The sequence below is a fragment of the Gavialis gangeticus genome, unplaced genomic scaffold (assembly GCF_001723915.1).
Source record: "Gavialis gangeticus isolate Ggan-Ray unplaced genomic scaffold, GavGan_comp1, whole genome shotgun sequence".
Lineage (NCBI taxonomy): Eukaryota > Metazoa > Chordata > Crocodylia > Gavialidae > Gavialis > Gavialis gangeticus.
The window spans coordinates 430,029-432,539 of record NW_017728991.1 but is presented as its reverse complement, the minus strand read 5'-3'; the positions used below and the strand labels follow the sequence as shown (position 1 = coordinate 432,539).

At 63.2% G+C, this 2,511-nt stretch overlaps 1 protein-coding gene across 1 annotated transcript in view; it reads right to left on the bottom strand.

Moving 5' to 3' along the window:
- CBX2 (chromobox 2) overlaps positions 1–2,511 on the bottom strand; it is a 21,675-nt gene that overhangs the window by 6,307 nt on the left and 12,857 nt on the right. Inside the window, 2 exon segments of the mRNA XM_019514929.1 lie at positions 169–788; positions 1,182–1,291. Coding sequence (XP_019370474.1) covers positions 169–788; positions 1,182–1,291 — 730 coding nt within the window.

The following is a 2,511-nucleotide window of genomic DNA, read 5'->3' as shown; positions in this document are numbered from 1 at the left end:
TTCAGCTCCTGGCTGCCAGGGCCAGGCGAGCCAGCCGGGGCCTTGCTGCCATTGTGCAGGCCCTGAGAGCCCCCAGCGCATCCCGCCTTCTGCTCCCCCCCGGCGGGCGCCTTGGCGGCTCTGGCTCCCTGCGCGGTCAGCCCCGGCTCCCCCGCTCCCTTCTGGTGCCTCATTTTCAAGTCCAGCCCCAGGCTGCTCTTGCCGGCGGCCTGTGCCTTGAGCGCCAGCCTCCCCGCCGGCGAGCCCTCGGCAGAGGCCTGGTTCTGGGCCATCCTGTTCATGTAGTGGACAATGGAGCTCTGCCAGCTGATCCCGCGGCTGGGGCTCCCCGAGGAGCCCTTCATCATCCCGGGAAGGGTCTCTGCCGCCGGGCCTCCGGCACCGAGCCCGGCGAGCGCCCCTTGGGGCTCTTTCATGTGCGCCTTGAGCACAGCAAGCCCCGAGGCCTGGGCACTGTGCAGAGGCTGCGGTTTGCCCAGCGGCTTAGCGCCACCACCCACCTCCTTCCGGGAGGGTTTCAGCACCTTCGCCAGGGTCACCGTCCTCCTGGCGGCTTTCTGCTCCGGCGGGAGAGGCTTCCGCCCACGCTTCTTCCTGGCGGGGTCCTTGGCTTCGGGCTTGGCCACTAGGATCTGAGCTTTCTTCTGCGGCACCGGGTGGCTCTCTCTGCCCCGAAGGCCCCTCTTTGCCTCCAAGTCGCTCTCATCATCCTCTTCGGAGGAAGAGGAGGAGGAGGAGGTTGAGGAAGAGGAGCTACTCGACTTGGTTTTCAGAGGCACCTCTGGTTCCTTGATGAAACAAAGAGGGGACAAGGGGAAGAGCAGGGTGAGACACGAGGCCTGGGCCCAACTCTCTCCCAGTTAGGTTCTTCAGCAGCCCGGGGACCCCACAAATCCCAGTGCGGCCCCATCCCAGAGGCGCCATGGCACACGGACACCTCTCCACGTGCCCATGGCACTAAAGCTCCGCATTGCACTCGCGCGTTCCCTCCCGCCAGCGCCAGCTAGCACGCACCAGGACTGCCCTCCTGCCCAGCTCAGCCGTGCAGCCCCGCTGCCTTCTGCTCCCCCGCCACCACGTCAGCAAGTCCACGTCACGGGACAGGAGCGTGCGGAGCAAGCACAGCTTTTGCAAGCTGCCGCCATCCTTGCCCACCGGCCCCCACCCAGCCAGGGACTCACCACATGCTTCCTGGGCCTGCCCCGGGGCCGCTTGCCCCTTTTCCGATTCTGCACCTCCTTCTCGTGCTCCCTGCAAGCACAATTGAGAACAATGCGGGGAAAGTCGGACACTCCTCACCTGGCCCGGCTCCTCCCTTCCCCCTGCCTTGTTCCAGCAGAGCGGGGGCGCAAGCGCCGGTTGTGCGCGCATGACCCCCTATCTATACCGACCTGGAGCATCTTTCCCGGAAAGCACCAAGCCTCTCGGTCTCCCTCTGCCCCAGGATTTTTGCTGGGGAGCTGTGAAAGCCCCTGCTGTTGTTGTATACGAGCAGCCGGGGGAGGAAAGGGGGATTTATCTCTGGGCCTTCTGGGGAAGCGGGTGGGAGCCGCACCGTGCACTCGCACCCACGCAACATGCAGCACATCTACCCCAAAGCAACAGATGCTGGTTACTGGAATAGCAACCCTTACTGCAGACGGCGCGGGAGGTTTTTATAGCAGCCGATCTGGCAGCAGCAGCAGCTGCCCGGGTCTGCACGGCCACGCAAGCGCCGAGCTGGCGCAGGAACGGCACCTCCTGCCCCTGGGGCAGGTGCGCTGGCTCGGCAGCCCCCCCGGGCGCTGCGGCGCAACGGGCTGAGGCCTCGGGAGCAGTGTGGAGGGTGCGACGGAGGAGGGGAAGGGGGGCGAGGACAGGCGCTGGAGCAAAGATGGCTGACCGCCCGCCGGGGGCTGCGCCGGGTGCTGCGAGGTGCCGGGGCGAGCGAGCCCGAGCAAGCTATTTTGGTAGCCGCGCAAGGAAAGTCCTGGTTGCCTCGGTGACCTCCGGCAGCAGAAACCTGGGCAGGTCAGCGCCGAGCTACGCCAGCCGCTTTGTCCGCGCTGAATCGGCGGCTTTTTCAATTCAGCCGGAGCTTTTGTACTTCGTCGTGCGTGTTGGAAAAGGGTAAATGGAAGTGTCCAATTAGCCTCCTGCAAGCCATTCATTATTTATATACCTCTATAGGCACTCTGCCCCTTCTTTCCAAATTAAGCAGCATTAACCTCTTTACAGTTTCTCCAGAGGGAAGAAAAAACAGTGGGTGTTTGTGGATTCAACACATCCCTCCTCCGGGCTCGCTGCACTTCTCCCGCGTCTTTTGTTGTGCTCGGGAGAAGGTGACCCAAACCCGGAGCAGCGCGAGGTGGAAGATGATTACACGGCAAATGCCTGAATGGCATTACCGGATTCCCTTCTCCTTCGTTACCGCTTAACACCCAATTAAACCTCCCGCCGCTCTCGGGAACCACTGGATCCTTTTCTTCCAAGGAGGGAATTGGAAACCAGTTTTAATGAAGCCCGATCATA